The following is an 18,277-nucleotide window of genomic DNA, read 5'->3' on the forward strand; positions in this document are numbered from 1 at the left end:
CATTGATATAGACCCATTGGCCATAACTGCACGTGTTTTTTCAAGCTATAATCCATAAATGTGACTTTTGCCAACATTTGGGGAGAGGCCCAATGTTGATCTTCTCCTGAAAGGTTCCCATCATTAACAGCCCTGCTCAGAATGTGCAAACTCGTGGCTATTTCTTTCAATCAATCTGACTTATATTTAGTGAACGTTGTTTCCTGATACCTTCAAATTTTCCTGGCATTATTATCTTTTCCAGTGAGCCTTATCTTTTGATGATCGAAAGGTCCAAAGTACAATAGCTCCTTCCTTCCTCTTCTATAGAGGTTTCATGCTTGATTTGATGCAACACCCATTTGTTTGTGTTTCTGGCAATCCATTGTATCTATAAAGCTCTCTCCTTCAACACCACATATTGAATGAATGAATTCTCTTGTCCCCATCAGCCTTCTACACTGTCCAGCTCTCACATCCATACACAGGAACTGGGTATACTGTGGTGTGGAAGAGTTCGGCATTGGTCTCTAGCAATACATGCTTACACTTGAGGATCCTTTCTAGATCCTTCAAAATGAAACAAGTGGAAGTAACCTCTGAGTAAGTTTGATATGTGAACTATCCTGCACCAAAATATGTTACACAAAACTTTCTCAACTGTGTTGCAGACAATTTTTTTATTTTCGTCACCTTACCGCTGAAGAGCCAGTGGAAGGCACCCAACAGGCCACCCCAGGAGCTGTGACTGCCAGCCAGGAGACATCAGTGATTTTGAATATGATACTGGGGTCAGGAAACTCTAGACTGGAACAAGATGCTGTTAAGAGATTGGTAGCTCATGATGAATCCTATGCTCAAGAAAAACCTGATACATTAAGAGTATCACCAAAATCACCAAAGAAGCAAACCAGGAATGAGAGGATGATATCAGAAGCCAATAAAAAAGCAACTGAAGAAAAATTCAGCACTGTATCAAATAAGATTAAGCCTAAAGACAGAAGTGTGACACCCCTATCAAGTCAACATCATGCTGATGCTTTGGATTCAACAGCAAGAGCTAATAAAAAACAAGATGGGAGGATTGCCATGCCAATAATCAAAACACGAGAAGAGAAACGTATGACACCAGAATCCCAAAGAGAAAGGCAACCTGAGGCTAAATATGTCACACCAACATCTAATACAAAGCAGTCTGAAGAAAAGGAAGTAGGACAAGCATTCAGACAGCATCTTGAAGGAATAAATGTCACACCATCATCCAAAACAGAACACGCTGATAGAAAACAATCTAGAAAAAGGGGTACAACTAAAGAACATTCTTACAAAGTTGAGTCTGTTCCTACCATTGTACATCACAATGCATCTGCACCACGGGCCCAACATGTCACACATCTAGTTCCTGTAACACCACCCAAAAACAGGTTTAAAGCATCAGATTTCACATCTGAGCCTCACTGGGACTTTGATGATCAGTATCTCCAGGATGCTTCAACTCCACATTCAGTAAGTAACAATGAGCTTGGAAATCTGATTTCATCAACAACAAGAACTCTCAGACTGCCCCCAATCAGCACATCTGTGCTAAAATTCTGGGAGTTGTTTTTTTGGGTGTGTGTTTTTTTTTTAAATAACAGGTCAAAGCTCTGAATTAGCTAGAAATCCGATTTAGGATACTTTGGTTATTGATATTTTACGCTACAAGATCAAACTAAAGTGTAGAATTGACTATGAAAGAGACTGTGCTGAAATCCTGTTGTTTGGCATAGTAAGTGGCAGTAGAATAGGTCCATTGACTCACTGTGGATCTGGTGAATCAACTGCTCCATTAGTCCCATAGATTCAAATGGCCCTACTCTAGTGTGACTTACTACACAAAGGAACAGGATTTCTGCCATTGTTAGCTTCCTAACCTCTTAATCTCTCTTGCGCCTGAGTGGTTCCTAGACCAGCTGTGGGGAGGAGGTCCAATCCAGCTTTTCTGGGGGAAGAACCACAAGCCATGTATGTATTCAGTCAGATGTGGAACTTGCTGCTCGAAATTTCAGGACACTGGATCTTACAGATACTTTTAAAGGAAAAAGAATGATATTAGTGCCAAACAGAGCCTTGTGGCGCAGTGGTTAAACCGCTGGACTGCAGCTAAAACTGTGCTCACGACCTGGGGTTCAAATCCCAGGTAGCCGGCTCAAGGTTGACTCAGCCTTCCATCCTTCTGAGGTCGGTAAAATGAGTACCCAGCTCGCTGGGGGGGCAATGTGTAGCCTGCATAATTAACTTGTAAACCGCCCAGAGAGTGCTTGAAGCGCTATGGGGCGGTATATAAGCAGCACGCTTTGCTTGCTTAAAAAAATAACAGGTTATTGACACCGGTAATCCCAACAGGCATAGATTTTAAGGGGATGCTTTCCAAACTTTTTAACATCACCCCCCCTTTTAAATACCTGAGAAATCCTCAAACCTCCCCACCTTCCCTCTTCCATAATCCAGCACTCTTTTAAACAAAAGAATCACTTTGTAATTTAAAATATTAAGTAAACACAAAACAGGAAAAGTATTGCAGATTAAAATAGCAGAAAAGTAATAAAAATGTAATTTATGCCAAGAAGCGTCAGTACTGTAATAATTTAAAAAAACAATTTAATGTGAATGATGATTATGCATTTCAGTTTCATCCCCTCACTGCCCTGAATTTTGTCCCTCGCCCTGAATTTGGGAACAAACAATCTAAGGTCTAGCTTTGACTGAGGTGATAAACCCACACAGGGACTATACTAGTTTGGTATGGATTGCCGATGACAACTGCGTGGATGTCAATATATCATATTCTCTGGACACAGAAGACTAGCATATCAAGAGGGAAAGTATAGGCTAGAATCAATCTCTCTGATAGGTAGCCTTACAATATGAAGTTTCTTGTGTGAAGGACCATTCCATCATGTCAGCCCCATCTGCCATATGAAGGAGTATATAATCCATCTACAGATTTAACAGCCTAATGAGAAAACATGGGAAAATGTGAATGGCTTGCTAACACAATGCAGCATGGACCTTTTTTTAAAGAAAAAAGGCCAAAAGGCATTCAGGAAAATCAAAGCAGTGTGCAGAGGTTTTTTGTTTGTTTGTTTGTTTTGAATATGTATTTTCTAGCTCTCATAGTTATAAAGAAACCCTAAAAAGTGCTCTGGCACCTTAAAGACTAGTAAATGTTATTTGGTTTAAGCGTTTGTGGAATGCAGCTCAATTCATCAGATGCATATAGTGCACGCAGCATCTCATCATTGCACACATGCTTGGATATGTAAGTGATTTGCAAGCCATGCGGTCAGAAGGCACTGAAATGCAAAAGTACAAACAATAATAATTAATAGTGGCTGTTAACAAACAATAGTTGGGTGGTAACACAAAAATTCTTGCATCAATGAGGTGATTAACATGTGTCACAGGATAAAAAGCCTTTATCACTATTCAGGCCACAAGAGATAAGAATTGAACATTTTGATCCATCCCTGTTCAGCTGTTTCCTTTTATAATCTGTTTCTGAAGGGCCTTTGTTTAAGAATGGCCATGATAAGGTCAGTGACGGAAAGCCTAACTATTTTCTCTCTGGTTTCTGAAGACTGCCACTCCTCACATCAGAGTTGCATCCATTTATTCTTTGCATGGTAAAATGCAGTTAGCCATCGCTGGCAAATACGTAATGCCATATATGACCCTGAAAGATGACTAGATGTACTAGTCTTGATATTGAGAAAGATATTATTAAGATCTTCTCTGCAGCGTTGACGGAGAATCCGTGGGTCTGAGATCCCAAGGTCTGGCTGCTGTGTTGTTTTCTCCATTGCAAAGCCTATTTTTGCCAGCAAGTACCTTTTAAAGCCAGCTGGGTGTTTGTAAGGAACAGAGTCATCTAGGCCAATGGAGAAAAGTCACTCACTAGCAACAGCAAGCATCTTGAGAGAAAGAGAGAGATGCAGGTGCAGAATCCAGTCTCTGTGGCAGGAAAATCCTGTTGGTTCAGTTGCTCATGTCGAGACTTCCTAACATAGTTCTCCCCTTTCTGTATTTAAAGAGCTGCCCAGATTCTCTGCGAGTCAAAGCTGCCAAATCTGATCAGCTAAAAGGCCTATTCCTGAGCAACATCACTTTGTTCATGGACAGGACTCACTTCCGTGATAGCGAATGGGAGCGCCTGGAACATTTCCTTCCACCTTTTGGCTTCATGGATCTAAATTACTCGTGTGAGTAATTTTTCAAAGACAGCGAGGGTTCTCCTTACTGGAAAAAGGAGCCATAGGTCTTTTACTGAACAGGCAAGCAGGCCTTCAAGTCTTCCCATCTGGGAACTTGTTCCCTGTCCCTTACCATACACTAAAAGAACAAGGGCAAGGAAATCACCTTTTTCCTATGGGGAAGCCCTAGATAAGGAGAAAGATTTTGTGGGGATGGGGTGCATGTTTGCCTTGTAATGAAGCAAGGCTATCCTTACTAGGAATGATAGTAAGATGGCACCTTCAGGAGGAAAACTTTAGGAACTGCAGCATAAGTACAGTAGGACCCCCGTACTTGTAGGGGATTGGTTCCAAGCCCCCAAATGGATGCTGAAAACCATGGGTAAAAGCAAATGGTGTACAGTATATAACATGATAAAAGAGAAACAAAACAGATTTTTGTTCACATGCATTACCTGAACTGACCTCTAGATGACTCTAGAGACCATGCTAGGTATTGTTCAAAATATTCATACCATGGTCTCTTACTCCCTCTAGTGCTCAGCTCTGGTAATATATGTGAAAATATTTTTTTCTTTTTTTAAATAGTTTTAAAGAGCTGCCCAGATTTTCAGACCATAGATAAATGAAACTGTGGATACTGCTCTCTCCGATACAGCAGTCCTACTGTAGTTCATTTCAACATAATATTTTGAGTTATTTGTGTGTGTTACATGCCATCAAGTCATATCTGACTTATGGCAGTCCCCATAGGGTTTTCAAAGTGTGTGAGATATTTAAGGAGTGTTTTTACTTATGCCATCCCATTTCCTATAACTTGAGCCCATTAATGAACTGCATAAAAGGATATTGAAGAAACTGGTTGAAGAGCTTGCAGAACCACCATCTATTATTTTCTTGAAATCATGTAGGATGGGTGAAGTGATGGATGGTTAGAGGAGAGCTAACGTTGTTCCTATCTTCAAAAAGGGCAAAAAAGGAAGATCTAGGAAGCTATACACATGTCAGCCTGACATCAATCCCAGGGAAAATTCTGGAGCAGACTGCAACTGCTCAATGCAGGAGTTGAAATCAAAGCAGATCAGACAGATGGATGTCCAATTTTTCCTTGAATGCCTCCAGCGTTGGAGTGCTCACTACATCCTGACGTAATTGGTTCCATTGTTGTACTGCTCTAACAGTTAAGAATTTTTTCCTATATTCAGCCTATATCTGGCTTCCTGTAGCTTGAGCCTATTATTATGTGATAAGCATTCCCTGTACTCCCACATCCAAATCATTAATAGAAATGTTGAGGAGCACAGGGCCCAGGACTGAGCCTTACAGTACTCCACTTGTTACCTTGAGAATGAGCCATTGATAAGCACTCTTTGAGTATGATTTTGTAACCACCTGTGTATCCACCTGAGAGCTGTTATATGCTGCCCATACCTAGTTAGCTTGCTAGTCAGAATATCATGGGGCACTTTGTCAAAGACTTTGCTAAAGTCAAAATATATTTTGGCTTTGCTGAAATCAAAATGTTTGTTTGTTTGTTTGTTTGTTTGTTTGTTTGTTTACTATGCTGCCCACTCTACCCAGAGGTCTCTACCCAGAGGTTTAGACCATTCCCACCATCTACCAGACAGGATTAGTCTGGCAGGATTTGTTCTTGACAAATCTGTGTTAGCTTCTAATTATTACTGCCTTGTTTTCGAGGTGCTTGCAGAGTGATGCCTTCATAATCTGCTCGAATATTTTTCCATGAGATTGATGAAGTTCATCTGTAGTTCTCAGATTTCTCCTTTTTGAAGATAGGGATGACGCTAGTCCTCCTCTAGTCATCTAGCATGATTTCAAGAAAATAATAGACAGTGTTTCTAAGAGTTCTTCAGCCACTCCCTTCAATACTCCTGGATGCAGCCCATTGGGCCCTGGATATTTGAACTTGTTCAAAGTAGTAAGGTACTGCTTGACTATTTAATCTCCAGCTGCAATCCTGTCCTCTCCACTTGTAATTTACATTTCTGTGGATTGTGTGGATTTCCCTAAATACATAGACTGTCTTTTGGGAAAAGGCCAAAGCTAATGTAGGAATTGAGGACTTCTTCCTTTCCTTTGTCATCTATTATCATTTTCCCATCTCCATTAAGTAACTAAACCATTACAGTATTCCTTTTCTCTGTCATTTGCTATGTACCATATTTTTCCATGTATAAAATGATACTTTTGTTTAAAACCTTTAGACTAAAAATTTAGGATTGTCTTATACACAGAAGTAAGCTGAGGAGAGAACAAAACGGCCCATTCGTTGTCTCTGCAAACAGGCTTCCTTCAATTATGAGGCTTAGCTTCCTACAGTCAGGGGACAGCTTCCTCCAGTCGTGAGCCTTATGTAACTGATGTCAACTGATGCTGTACAAACCAATTGGAACACACCTCGTTGGAGGTGGGGCCTGTAGACAGTGCACAGAATCAACAGGGACTCATAATGTCCTAGTGTTCTGAGCCCAGACGCTGAGTACCGTATTTTTCCATGTATATGATGATACTTTTGTCTAAAATCTTTAGACTAAAAATTGAGGGTCATCTTATGAACGGAAATAAACTGAGGAGAGAACAAAAGCAAGTGGAAGGGAGAATGGATCAAAGTGATCCTGCCGCGCTTTGATCGCTGCTTTCCCCCTCCTTTTGCTAAGCCCCATGGAGCTTACGAAGTGGCAGGGAAAGCAGCAATCAAATTTCCTGATTTGGGGTTAGAAAAGTGGAGATTACCCTGCAAAAGAGTAATTTTACACATTGGGGAGTCTTATGAATGGAAAAATACAGTACTCTAAGCTAAATTAAGATTTCTTAATTTGGGGTTAGAAAGGGGGGTCATACATGGGGGCATCTTATACATGGAAAAATATGGTATGGACCTGAACAATGTTTTGTTGGGGAGGTTGGTTGCTTTCAACATATCTTGCTAACCACAGCTCAGTTTCCGCTTCTGCCTTCCTAATACCATCCCTGCAATTCTTTGCTGCCTTTTCCTTCATGGACTGGCCTTCTTTCCACTTCCTATACATGCATAAGGAACTTCCTGGTATATCCTGACAATCAGTGGAAATGCATTCTGAAATAAATTGCTAATAATGAATTGCTAGACACAGAAGAGATGGGATTTGCTCTCTAGTAAAAGTGTTTATGTATTTTAGTAGTTAAGTTATAACAGTGATTTGTAATCATCATTGAACTGTAATGATGATGTTTAAGAGGAGGGAAGGGTAAGGATGAACACTGGGGGCTAAACTGTATGTACACCATTATTTTCTCAGCTTCTCCACATATAAGCTATATTATTATCCACCAAGGAAAGAAAAGAAAAGGAACCTCAACAGGGGCTAAAATATTTATAAATATAAATTATACAGCAAAGATTTCCAGATATTTGCTCAGGTATCTGCTCAGAGGGGATGAGGCAGAGGCAATTCCTCCCAGACTCCAGCACAGCGGCTCTGGAATGTTGAGACTTCCTTTAGAATGGTGAGGGAGAAGTTGGTAGCCTCCCTCTTCCATTCTTTGCATGGAAATGTCAACTGAATATCAGTCCCATTTTGTGAATGGGAATGATTCTGTTTTCTAAAAAAAGAAGTAACTCGGCATGAGGCGATGCTATGGAAAGTTGCAATTGCAAAACGCTAGTGAACCTTTATGTCTCATCTCCAAGACGAGTTCCCCACTAATCCTCCTCCTGTGCCGAAGTTTTATCCTATTTCCCTCCCCATTAAATGTTGATGTCAGCTACTGGCCTTCTATGTGGGATAATGATGCTTGTGTCTTTTCAGTGGTGAAGGAAGTCATAACCATGCTTCCTCCTAAGCCCTACCACCAAATTCTCTTGGCACAGAAGAACAACCAGCCTTCCAGATGTGTCACCTGTGCAGTAGTGGGAAATGGGGGGATCCTGAACAACTCAAGGATGGGGCAGGAGATTGACTCCCATGATTATGTGTTCCGGTAAGGGAATCACTCTTTTTCTAAAATCTTGTCTTCCATCTGTTTATGCATTTATCTATTTATAAGCTTCCATTCCTAAAAACAACACAGTCAGCTAGATGCTGCTAAATAAAACAAGGCTGTAAAAGGGTAATCTATAAAACTTCACTTGCAAAAAATAAAGCAATACCTGATCTTTTAGCAGAAAACCATTTTGGATGGTTGTTAACACCAGGAGTTATAGGCCAAAAGATAAAGGGCAAAGATCCTGGCTTCCCAAAGGACATACGTATCTCCCCAAATGAGCCTGCCTGGGTCTTAAGATCTTAAAGGTAGGCCTTCCTTTCTGCTTTACTACCCTCACAGGTACACTTGGTGGAGACGCAAGAGAGGGCCTTCTCAGGGGTCAATCCCAGACTATGGGATTTCCTTCTAAGGAAGGCTAGGCTCCCCACCCGCACCCCTGAACTGTTTTTCTGCTGGCAGACTGGGACATTTTTCTTTAGATAGACCTCCTAATGATAGTGTTCTTTTTGTCAATGTTGTTTTGAAATGGTTTTGTAAACAGTATACACTTACTGTTTGTTTTAAAGTAGCAATCTATCTTAATACTGTTTTAGTTCTGTAATTTATTATGCTTTTTAGTTTGATCTGTTTTTAATTTTCATGTTGTAAGTCACCTCCGGTCCAGCAAGGGAGAAAGGTGTGATATTAAAGAAGGGAAGGAATGAAGGAAAGAATCATCATATGATTTGAGTCAAATTTTTTTTAATTAAAGAATTCCTCCTGCTGTCCCACAGCTCACATGCAGTGGGAAAGATTATACAGAAGATAGAAAAGCTGCAGGCCAGAAGTTTTTAATTACTGAAAATTGCTCACTGCTGGCAATGTCATCACCCTTCTGCAGGCATAGGTTATGTACCAGTATTTCAGCCAATGGGCCTACTCTATAGGATTAGCAACCAGATTTAGACCTCTATTTTTATTCAAAAGGTACAGATTTCCCAGCAGTTCGTAATACCCATTACAACTCAAGTCTCTACATCTGGAGAAACACAGTGTTTCAGCTTAGAATTTAATTGTTCTAGATTTTTTAGAAAATCAAAACATTGTGTATGCCAAGGATGTTGGCAAGACTTTGAGTCTGAATCCGAGTCCAAGTCTTTGGTACCAAGCCCCAAGTCCCTATTAAAAACAAGTTTTTCCCCCCAGAAGAAAGGGAGGGGTGGGAGGGTTCTGAGTCACTGAAAACAACAACAACCACGAGTTGAGTTTGAGTCAAGTCACCGGTGTGACTTAAGTTGGACTTGACAGTGAGTCTCACAACTCAAGTCCCCTGTCCCTGGTGTGTACCTTCAGCCAATTTAACCACTCTTCCTTCAGAAATGAGGCAAAATACAAACCTGAGCTAGTTATTTTGCATCACTTACCGAAAACCACCCATCCCAATTCAGGGATGGAATTCCTAGAGGCTAACATTGTAATTCGATATGATCTGTTGGGCCAGACTGAGCGGGGCCGTGACCAAAGGCTATGAGAAAGATGTGGGGACAAGGACATCGTTCTACGGATTCACAGCCTACTCCTTAGTGGCTTCGCTTGGAATATTGAGGAATCGTGGATTCAGGAAAATCCCTATGGGAGAGGTAAGGCAGGTATCATACAGGACCTGTAAATTTTTTTCTGTGGCACAAGTATAACAGCTTTGCCTGGGTGGTGGGTGGGGGGAATGGCAACGAAGGCCAGAAAAAAATGGGGCAATATAAAATCCACCCTCACAGATCCAACCTGTGCTCCCCAGAGCTGCTTTTACCTTTCAAAGGAAAAGTGAGAGATCTACCTGCAGATCACCCCAGGTACCCATCTAGTTTGCCCTTCGACTTCCAATGCAGTACAAACCCCTGAGAAGATGTTTTAGTTGTCACCTGCAAACAGTCTCAGCTGTAGAGAAATACCGGTAATTCTGTGCAATACAGTTTAGTCAGGTCAGCTTAGTGATTATACTCTAAGGCATTAAGGTTCACAGTTCAAGGCGCCTTTGCTTATAGTCTCAGCAGTAGTGCTTCATGCTGTGATAGTAATGATCAGGTGATATTAGGCTTTGCAGTATATGACGTTCTAGCCTCCAGCATAAGTTTCATTTCAAAGAAGAGCGGCCAGTCACAGACGTCCGTCGATCAGCACTTCAAAGAGGCACCACGCTTGGTTTATGTTGTTTTAGCATCGTTTGGACCATCTCCAGACTCTTTTATCAGTGCTCTGAATTTTGTGGCATGTTCGTGTCTTTCCTCTGTTCTCACTTTGATCCTGTTCTGTTGCTCTGAAAAGCTGAGGCTAGCCTTCTGGCATTTACATAAATTACTCAGAATGAGATCTGGAGCAGAATTTGGATTTTTGTTTGGCCAACAGAGATTATGCCCAATCCTACCCATTTGTTAGATGCGATCTGGCAGGGCTTGTGTGCCATCTGCTATGCCCCCTGCCAGCCTATGCCTATGCGGTATGTTTTCCTAGGAGATCAAGTACTTTCATTTCCTGGAAGGTGAAAGAGACTACGAATGGCTGAAAGCTCTTCTGCTGAACACGGAAGTCAGGAAGGGATTTTTGGATTATTATGGGTGAGAAACACTGCACTTTCAGGACTATGTCCCTTAAGATTTTTGCATCATTACTTAGCTTTTCACCAAAGGCTCTGCAACACCCTAGTGATGATCATCGTGAGATAAAGACCATAATCCCCTGGATTTAAACCAACATTTAGTCTCTTCCTTTGGTGAGAAATACGCAACAGCTCACAGGTGGCCCATAGGCCACACAATGTGAGGAAGAGATCTCATCCTGAAACATTGAGGGGGGGGAAGGTGCCTTCCAAGGAAACTACTTACTGCCCCTACATGAGGGTCTTTTTATAGTCTCTTTTCCAGAGGAATAGACGGGGGTTGGGCCTGTAGACGGCAGTCACAAAAAGAGGACAGAATCTTGTGGCACTTTTAAATGCTAACCACTTTTATTTGGGACAAGCTTCAAGTGGGCTACAGTCACCAAAAACACATGGCAAGTAGAACTTCTTGATCTTTTAAGATGTTTCCCTTGGCCATCCACAGACTTCACACTTCAGAAAGAACAGTCACGCTAGTAAAATGCTTGGTTTTCTCCATTCCCCTCTCATTAGACATTGTGTATCAAAGGATAAAGCCGGCCTCTCTCAACAACTTAATTTGGAGAAAACCTGGCCAAACTAGTTTTGCCTTTTATTCTACATTTGTCTGAAGGTATTTATGTTTCCATTCCTAGGCCACGGCCTCGGGACAACTTTGATAATTTCAGCCTGGATAAATACTTTGTGATTCATCCAGACTTTATCAGATACATGAAAAACAGGTAAGTGGGAATAAATAATAATAATAATAATAATAATAATAATAATAATAATAATAATAATAATAATAATAATAATAATAATAATAATAATAATAATAATAATAATAATAATAATAATAATAATAATAATAATAATAATGGTTGTGGTTGTGGTTGTGGTGGTTGTTGTGGTTTTTGTGGTTTTTGTGGTTTTTGGGGTTTTGGTGTTGTATGCCATTAAGTCAACTTTGACTTTGGTGTGACCTTTTCCAGGTTGTCTAGGTAGAGAATACTCAGAAATGGTTTTACCCTTCCCTTCTTTTGGGAGGGGGGGGGTGCCCTGGGACTGTGCAGTTCACCCAAGGCCACACAGGCTGGCTCTACTCACAGAAGGCACCGGGGGGGGGGGGGAAATTGAACTCCCAATCTTTGGCTCCTTAGCCAGATACAGTACCTAAACCACCAAGCTAAGGTATGTCAATTTAACTACCAAAATCAGGGACACTCAGGAACAGCAGGGCCCAAATTGGCTGGGGGCTGATAGGACACATTGTTTGCTGCAGACGGCAAAACATGATGGGACAGTTTACAGTAATTGGGTCAGGACCTGAGAGGAACGGCTTTTCTATTCAAAATGCTGCCATGGTGTCAGAAGCTATACGAGCTCATCTGCTCTTTGTTTGAAAGCACAAGGCCCTTTAACTGGATTGCACACACAGCGACTTTAAAAACAAGAAGTCCCCATTGTGGAGTTTATTTTGAGACCCATATGTACAGTTTTAATACAGCAGTATTTTTATTCTTTGGCAGCATCTCGAATTAGGAGAACAGGTGCTTGAGGGTGGCAGCCAATAAATGCAGAACCTCCTCCTTCTCCCTGTACTTCTGTCTCAATGACTGTCAGGAACCACAGAATAGACCATCCTTCAGGCCAACACCAAGCTGTTGGAAAGACCACCACATACAAATAAACCATAGGCAGACTTGGCAGGTGGGTGGCGCTGAAGTGGGGAGTTAAGTGACATTCTTAATGTACACAACCTGGTTTTAGCACGTTGTGTCCATGTTCATAGACGGACTGACCAAATGTCATATCTATCTTGTTGAAGTTCTGTGCCCCAGAGTTTAGCAGAAGTAGCAAACAAATTATAGTACCAAAGGGTAATAGTTAGTGGGTTATGTCTTTAAATGTAATGTTTTTAACAATATTTATAATCTGGCTTCTAGCTGGTTACAACTATAGCTTGGGAAAAAATCCTTTATTGGACTACAAATGATGATGTCAGCTGGGGGATTCTGGGCAGCTGAAGCAACTTTACCAAGTTCTGTTCATTGACACTTAAATAGTAACATAAAACAATAAAACTAAATGACAAAAATGAGCTTTAAAACTGCTTACACTTCTCCCTTCAGCAACGCCAGGGTTAGTGCTGCCCAATCCCTGTGTAGTTCAAAAGCCATGTATAACTCTTATGCCCCCAAAACATAACTGTGAAGCATAAACAGTTGATTCACAGAGAGAGTGAGTGAGTGAGTGAGTGAGTGTGTGTGTGTGTGTGTGTGAGAGAGAGAGAACAGTTCTCTCTATCAAGGTTCTCTCCCATAACGTAGATAATTCTTTCCATACAATGCTGTGTGTAATGTGCCTTAAAGGTCTTTATGACCCCCTGATCTAGAGGCTGAATGAGAGATGTTGTATTTGGAGGCAAGTAGACCACTTTGATGCCTTCAGTGTTGAAGTTACGGTGTTCTGGGTGGCTGGGGCACAATAATTATTGAATATTTATTTTAAAAATCCACATATAACCAAAACCATGCTGTTCAGACTTCTGCTATTCAAGCGAGAAGTGTATATGTAAACAGCCTTGCCTTCTGGACCAACTTCAGGTGGCTTGAATGGCCTAGAGAATTCTGAAATCTCTGTAGGAATGTGCCAAGAGGTTGTAATCATCTTCTGGGACTCCGCTGCCTGTCCCACTATCCAAGAGGCTCTGCTCATAGGAACAGGGAGATTCCAGTGACCCCATGTTAGTGGTGGGAATCCTTTCCAAAGGAGTCACTCCCAAAGGATTGACTCTATCCTTGGGGATCCTTAGGCGGGCTGCTATAATCTGCTTGATAGTCAGGTAATGGGAGTCACCCTCCCCCTCAAAATCAACTAAGGGGTTCCCTCTGATCTCTTTGATCTTAATATTCTATTTCCATTTTGACCTTGTAGTTTTTAGACCGTTTTCACATGCTGCCTGGGAGAAGCCTGTTAGGACAAGTACACTATACATATTTTTGGTTCAGAGAACAGAATGTAATTTCTGATTATTTTCTTTTATATTCTATGCCGCATTGTTTTGATAAATTCACAGACAAGTATTGTTTTAAAAATGCAATTCTGTTTCATGTCTCATTGCAGGTTTTTAAGGTCCAAAAGTCTAGACAGCCGCTACTGGCGAATTTATAGACCCACAACAGGTGCCTTCCTTTTGCTCACTGCACTACACCTTTGTGACCAGGTGAGGGGGAGGGACACTAAAGCAAGACATAAATACGGAAAGCAGACCAACTAACGATGAAATGACTAGAAGGACAGAAAGATAGAAAGTTTGTGATAACACAGCTGAAAGTACATTAGTGCTAGAGAGACATGACTGAGGCCGTCTTTCAGTGTTCGAGAAGGTAAGAATTAAAAGGAATGCTGTGTTTCAGTCCTGAAGACCAATGCCAATCAAAAAGTAATACAAAACAATGTGCATATGCTGGAAGGTAAGAGAAGCTCCTGCTGTGACCATCACAGGCTATCAGCCACTAAGTGTTGTCCTATTCCAGTTACTGGTTTTATAGCTGTGGCCTCTTCCGGGCAGGTAGCAGGAGCCCCTGGAGTGTGCCCCCCTCCCAATCTCTATGCCCCTTTTCCGTTCTTAATATGTAGGGTGTACATTTTTCCTGTGACTTCCTGTTTCTTTTTGTCCTTCCTAAATCCCTTGCTCTGTGGTGTGCCATTTCCCTTCTCAGGCCACAGTCTGCCTTTCCCCTGTCTTTTTAAAAGCAGCATGGTAGCACTTTGGCATTTCCCCAATATTTTTTTTAAAAAGTAACATAAAAACAGAGGAGTTGGGTAGGAAAAAAGAGGGTTGTGTGGCAGAGAAAGAAGCAGGGCTGCAATAGTGGCAGTGCCTGGAAGGGTCTCCCATTGTGCCTTCTTTCTTGTGCGGAAATAAATGGGGCTTACTTCAGAGTAAACCACCTACAGTAAGCCTTGGCTGTTAACCTGAGCACAGCAAGTCCCACTGAGTTCAGTGCAGTTTATATTCCACCACCCCCAAACAAATCATTGTCCAGAATCCTGTTATATAATTTGTCGTCATCTGTGGCCTTTGGGGGGGGGGATTAAAAATTTCCTATTCCCTGGAAGTGGGATTGGGACCACCGCCAGTAATTTTGGGCTATTAAAACTTTCCCTCTCTTGTTCTGTGGTTATTGAAGGGTTCCCCCAGATGAAATGGATCCACAGAAATTGGGGGGGAGGGAGAGAGAGAACAGGAAACTTGTAATTTCTCCCAAACGGCCATGGCTAATGACATCGTCACATTTGTGTGGCATAACATTGTGCAAGAGGATTCTGGCCATTTTTCATCTTTATCTTTTTCTAATGGCTTCTAACCATTGGGGAAGCTTATGGATGTAAATCCAACAATGTTTCAGAACAAGCTAGAACAAACAGGGGCAGAATAAGGTAGTGGTAGAAATACCCCATATTGAAGGCTCCTGAGTCTGCCTATAAATGAGAGCAGCAACAGCAGTCTTGCCGCTCCTGTTCTTTTCCAGGTACTTTGATTCTTGCCTTACAATTCTGCAAGACAGATGACAGGAATAAACACCCTGATAAGGCGTTCCTTCATCTCACCAAATTACCTCCAGCTCTTGTCACTATCACCATATATGGTACGGGTCCTTTGGACTCTTACTCCTTGCATCCTCTTCCTTCCTTCCTCTCTCCACTAAACTTTACAGAAGAAAAAAAGGAAAATGTTTATCCAGATTGCAAAGTGAACAAATGCTCTTATGTTTTTTTGATCTGTGTAACTTCCTCTATGAGCTCCACAGGCTGCCAGGACTGCTTATCATAATTTGATCAGCCGAATGCTTCTTCACCTGCTCCCTACTTATCAGTTACTTCTGAAGCGGAGGTCCCAAAGTATACCTGATCCTGCAGCAATGCCTTGAAAACTGAGAAAGTAGTCCCTTGAGGGAGGATGCTGAGCGCCTTTGGCTTTGCTTCACACATACCTCTTGTCTAAATCCACCAACTCTCAGGTTGACCCCAACTCTCCATTTCCAGTGTATCCTTTTGATGGCCAATGCAAACGTTTTTCTTGTGAAATTATGACTAATTATTATTATTATTTTTTGCCTTTCTCAGGTGAGTGCATATGGGTACATCACTGAAGGCTACCAAAAATATTCAGATCATTACTATGATAAGGAATGGAAGCGCCTGATCTTCTATGTTAATCATGACTTTGGCCTGGAAAAGAGGATGTGGAAAAAACTTCACGATGAACAAATCATGAAGCTTTATCAAAGGCTCTGACAGAAGGAAAGCCTTAAACTCTGATGGTGAACTTTTTTCACCAAGAAACAGGAACTTTAGACACGGGGATGTTATATGGATCCAAGCCATACTCTTATTTCTGCAGAGTAGCTCACTGAGAGTAAAATATGTTTGCATAATTAATTCATGCAAGACTATGCACCCTGTTGCACACACAGATGTCAATTACAGGACAAAACAAAATGCAGAAGGATTTTTTCAATTTCAGAACAGAATTGGTAGAGCTAAGCCAGACCATAGGAGCCTGCTCAATGTTCCCTCTCCTAGTTGGCCAGCCAATTCTTTCTCAAGGCTTGACCAAAGATCATTCCCATTTTTGTTAGTTGGATCTCACAATGTGTGTGTTTCTATGCAAAGCACACATTCTGCCTATTGGCTATGTTCACCTCCCTTCCTCGTTTTGTGAGTGTGCAGTTTTATTTCATTTTGCAAGGAATGTGTCATTTTGTGTCATCATAGTATGTTATTATTTCTCTTTGGTTTTGGTTTTGCTAAATTAGGATGATTCCTAGCACAATAAATGTGTTCCCTCTTAACAGTGATACAAGGACTGCCCTTGGCCATTATATTCTGAGATGCATTACACATAAAGAAATGGAAGTTCCCAGGAACAATATACTACCAAACTTAAAACTGGTTTAAAAGGTGTCCCAAGAGGATGCACACAGCAATACACAATGGTTGTGACCTTAAATCTATTTCAAAAACATCAAACTGGGCATCAATACATTTCAACAGTGTATCATTTCATTTAGTAGATTAGTTGTGTCCGACTCTTCGTGACCCCATGGACCAGAGCATGCCAGGTCCTCCTGTCTTCCACTGCCTCCCGGAGTTGTGTCAAATTCATGTTGGTTGCTTCGCAGACACTGTCCAGCCATCTCATCCTCTGTCGTCCCCTTCTCCTCTTGCCTTCATATTTTCCTAACATCAAGGTCTTTTCCAGGGAGTCTTCTCTTCTCATGAGATGGCCAAAGTATTGGAGCCTCAGCTTCAGGATCTGTCCTTCCAGTGAGCACTCAGGGTTGATTTCCTTTAGAATTGATAGGTTTGTTCTCCTTGCAGTCCAGGGGACTCTCAAGAGCCTCCTCCAGCACCACAATTCAGAGGCGTCAATTCTTCAGCGGTCAGCTTTCTTTATGGTCCAATTCTCACTTCCATACATCACTACAGGAAAAAACAGTGTAACCACGCCCTTAATTTTAATATCCTCCCAAAGTGTATAAGAGGTGTCAGATTTGCTTAAAAATTTATTTATTTATAGGTTGCCTCTTCTGGTACAGAGGCACAATCAAACAATGCCTGAAATCCTGTTGCCGCAGCTTACACCATATAAGACTGATTAACATGACAGCAATGATTTTTCAGAAATTAAATATTTCCAACTTCTGTAATGAAGCTCCAGAGACTCTCATGTGATCCTTCTCCTCATCAGGAACCACAAGTCAGGAGGAAAAACATTTTACTTACATAAAAATGCCAGTGCATGTAAAGTCATCCCAGTGTTGAATTTCTGCTGAAAGTTGTATCTAAAGTTGTGTCTGTATTGAAACATGGTTTTTGTAACTTGCCATCAAGTCACTCCTTATTACTATGGATCCCAGTCGGGCTTTTGTGGTACGTGGCATGGTCAAGGGGTGGTTTTCCATTGCCATGTGGGAGTGAGTTTCATGTCATACCCGGGGTTTGAGCCCAGGTCTCCTCTTGGTCTGATGCTACACCACCCTGACTGTCGTATCTTAGCATGTGCACATTGTATGAAGATTTGTGTGCCCTTTTGTATTCTTACTCGTAGTGTGCTTTCTCTCTTTTTAATAATGTCTCAGCAGCTACCTTACTATGAGCAGATGAATGTCTTTACTCTTCTGAAATGTCTCATTTCCAAGGAGATACTGGCTTTTTATGACTTACAGCCAATCTCAGCTTGGGAGTTATGACAAGTTGCTTGTAAAAAGTTCAGAATGACAACAGGTGGCACATGCATGTCAAGATGGGGTCTGTATTGCAGGACACCCTGCATGCATGGGTGCGTTTTTTCGCAGGCTGGAGAGGCTGGGACTTTGCAATCACTTGTACTGTATATCACACATGTCCATAACCAGTAAGCAGTCCAGCAGTAGGATCTGTGCTAGGATGCCCT

The 18,277-nt window shown here is 41.5% G+C and overlaps 1 protein-coding gene across 3 annotated transcripts in view; it reads left to right on the forward strand.

The window, feature by feature from the left end:
• Positions 1 to 17,710, forward strand: part of ST6GALNAC1 (ST6 N-acetylgalactosaminide alpha-2,6-sialyltransferase 1) — a 59,511-nt gene extending 41,801 nt beyond the window's left edge. For 2 of the 3 annotated variants that reach the window (XM_072990470.2, XM_020806461.3), the window contains exons 2-9: positions 651 to 1,485; positions 4,052 to 4,220; positions 8,021 to 8,192; positions 9,679 to 9,817; positions 10,686 to 10,789; positions 11,466 to 11,552; positions 13,939 to 14,038; positions 15,946 to 17,710. In XM_072990470.2, the coding sequence (XP_072846571.2) occupies positions 760 to 1,485; positions 4,052 to 4,220; positions 8,021 to 8,192; positions 9,679 to 9,817; positions 10,686 to 10,789; positions 11,466 to 11,552; positions 13,939 to 14,038; positions 15,946 to 16,116 (1,668 nt within the window). In that variant the 5' untranslated portion in view covers positions 651 to 759 and the 3' untranslated portion in view covers positions 16,117 to 17,710. Of the gene's footprint in view, positions 1 to 650; positions 1,486 to 4,051; positions 4,221 to 8,020; positions 8,193 to 9,678; positions 9,818 to 10,685; positions 10,790 to 11,465; positions 11,553 to 12,341; positions 12,523 to 13,938; positions 14,067 to 15,945 lie in introns of those variants that run through there. The other variant, XR_012083789.2, reaches the window with a different exon arrangement.
• Positions 17,711 to 18,277: the final 567 nt, after the last annotated feature.

Source organism: Pogona vitticeps, chromosome 2 (assembly GCF_051106095.1).
Source record: "Pogona vitticeps strain Pit_001003342236 chromosome 2, PviZW2.1, whole genome shotgun sequence".
In the NCBI taxonomy this organism is placed as follows: domain Eukaryota; kingdom Metazoa; phylum Chordata; class Lepidosauria; order Squamata; family Agamidae; genus Pogona; species Pogona vitticeps.